This window comes from Stegastes partitus, unplaced genomic scaffold (assembly GCF_000690725.1).
Source record: "Stegastes partitus isolate 25-593 unplaced genomic scaffold, Stegastes_partitus-1.0.2 Scaffold1487, whole genome shotgun sequence".
NCBI classification, from domain to species: domain Eukaryota; kingdom Metazoa; phylum Chordata; class Actinopteri; family Pomacentridae; genus Stegastes; species Stegastes partitus.
The window spans coordinates 40,843-43,193 of record NW_007579218.1 but is presented as its reverse complement, the minus strand read 5'-3'; the positions used below and the strand labels follow the sequence as shown (position 1 = coordinate 43,193).

At 41.9% G+C, this 2,351-nt stretch overlaps 1 protein-coding gene across 1 annotated transcript in view; it reads right to left on the bottom strand.

The window, feature by feature from the left end:
* Positions 1 to 460: 460 nt before the first annotated feature.
* The window catches only part of mtg2 (mitochondrial ribosome-associated GTPase 2), a 4,007-nt gene continuing 2,116 nt past the window's right edge, over positions 461 to 2,351 (bottom strand). Inside the window, exons 2-6 of the mRNA XM_008299998.1 lie at positions 2,048 to 2,195; positions 1,650 to 1,765; positions 1,319 to 1,537; positions 1,083 to 1,221; positions 461 to 944 (exon numbers count right to left, since the gene is read on the bottom strand). Of these exons, the coding sequence (XP_008298220.1) occupies positions 550 to 944; positions 1,083 to 1,221; positions 1,319 to 1,537; positions 1,650 to 1,765; positions 2,048 to 2,195 (1,017 nt within the window). The 3' untranslated portion in view covers positions 461 to 549. The remainder of the gene's footprint in view (positions 945 to 1,082; positions 1,222 to 1,318; positions 1,538 to 1,649; positions 1,766 to 2,047; positions 2,196 to 2,351) is intronic.

Here is a 2,351-nt window from a genome sequence, read left to right as displayed (position 1 = left end):
ATCACAAGACGCCCTCTGAGGCCTTTATTTAGGCTCCACACAGCTACTTAGCTAGAGTTACTTAACTACCACAAAGGTTCAATTAAAAATGTAATTTTGTGCACGAATTATGTGCAATGCATGCCCTCTGCTGGTAAATTCAAGGATTGTATTTATTCTTCCAATCTTGTTTAATTACTGTCTATCTTATATTTATATGCTCTGTCACTGTTCTCCTCCAGAGATGACAGGAGTATCCTTGGTATCTTTACTTGCAAAGATAAACTTCTGCAGACTGAACAGCCTGATCTTTGACTGTATTTTGTTCAACCTAAAATTAAAAAGTGTATCTCTTAACATGAAATATATGTCAAAATCTGGACAAGTTGTGCATCATAAAGCTGTTATAAGCAATGATAAACGCTTCAAGAAATCCAGTGCATTAAGCGAAAATCATTAATAAAAAAAAAAAACTAAAATGTTTTGTTTATACATTTATTAAGCAATTTAAACACATTCTATATCGACCCGTATAAATATATATCATCAACATATCTGACATATTTTTTCCTACCACCTGATGGGTTTGTCTGTCCCGCTACCATGTCCTTGGAGGTAGCCATCGTACAACTCCCTCAGGTGGAGAATGAGCTCCTCTGTGTTGTGTCCTGTAAGAGCCGATACCGGGATGACCCTCTGGGTGACCTGGTTTTTTAGAGTTTGTAACTTCTCCTTAGCCTCAGGTAGGTCCATTTTGTTGGCTATGATAGCCTGAGGCCGCTGGGACAGACCAGGCTCATACTGGTCCAGTTCATAACGCAAGTGTTGGAGCTGCGTCCAGGGCTCTGGAGCTGAAAGGTCCAGAACAAAGAGGAGGAAACGACAACGCTCTATGTGTCGCAAGAAGGAGATGCCCAAGCCTCGATTTAGATGGGCTCCTCGAATGATACCTGGGATGTCAGCAACTGCACAGAGCAAATGTGAATGAATATCCCAAAAGCAGGAAATTATCCAGAGTGAGATCCTATAACAACATTTTTCTACTATTGAAAATTAGGAAATACTAAGAATCCTATAAAATATGGATGTTTTGCTTCACCAACCTGCAACTTGCTCGTGATCCCTGTACTTGACAATTCCTACATGTGGGTTGAGTGTTGTAAAAGGGTAAGCAGCCACAGCAGGCTTGGCATTAGAGATGGCTCTCAACAATGAGGATTTCCCAGCATTTGGAAAGCCAACCTTGTTGGAAAAAGACAATAAAAGCAGTTCAATACAGTTACAATGCTGAAAAGTCATTTTCCAGTTTTCTCATCTGAAAAGGCATCTTTCTTCTTACCAGTCCAGCATGGGCCATGGTCCGTAGCTCCAGCTGAAGGACCCGCTCCTCGCCTGGTGTTCCTGGGGTTGCCGTCATTGGGGCACGGTTCTCATTTGACAGAAAGAATCGATTCCCTTTCCCTCCAGCTCCTCCAAACACAGCCAGATACTCCTGTCCATGCTCAGCAAGGTCGACAACGATTTTACCCTGCTCCTTCACCACAGTTCCTAATGGTACCTTTAGAAATGAAAAATAAAAAAAACATCACAGGAAAGGTTTGGTCACGCTAGAAACATTGTGAAAATGTCCACAGGTTATATTCCAACAATGATCAAATGAAGGGACTCACAGAAATGTATGTTGGGCTGCCGTTCCGACCATAACAGTTCTTGCTGCTCCCTGAGTGTCCGTCCTCTCCCTTGTAAACAGGAACCACTTGCGCCAATGATTTGACAAACCGGTCAGCTGAAAGCAAATAAATGAAGACTAGAGATGAAGCACATGCTGGCAAGATAAAAAATAAAACCTGCTCTATTAGTGATTGTGCTGACAAAACAAATTCTTAATCCTGGTAACGTCTAATTGTTCAATATACTCAACAAAATCTAGCTATGTTTAAACCGGTATGGAAAGCAATCTTGCGCTTTATCATAATTACCATATCTTGTGTAAAAACAGGACGGGAAATTGTAATATATGGACGGCAAACAGGCTAGTGTCAGTACACATTCTTGTAGTCCAGCTTACCCTTGATAACGATGCTTCCTCCATCACCTCCATTCCCTCCATCTGGTCCACCCCACTCTTTTCGAGGCTCGCTGTGAAAGCTGCAGACCCCTTTGCCGCCCGAACCAGCTACCAGCTTCACACGGCGATGGTCTACGAAGTGACGGGTCTGTGGGCCACATCAACAAAAGATCACACAAGTGATGAACCCATGCTTCAAGCAACTTCGATAGTTTGCAAGTGGTCAACATTAACATTAGAGTGGATTGCTTAGAAGTAATAACCAGTCTGTTAATGTTTTGCTAATTGATACAACAAAAAAACA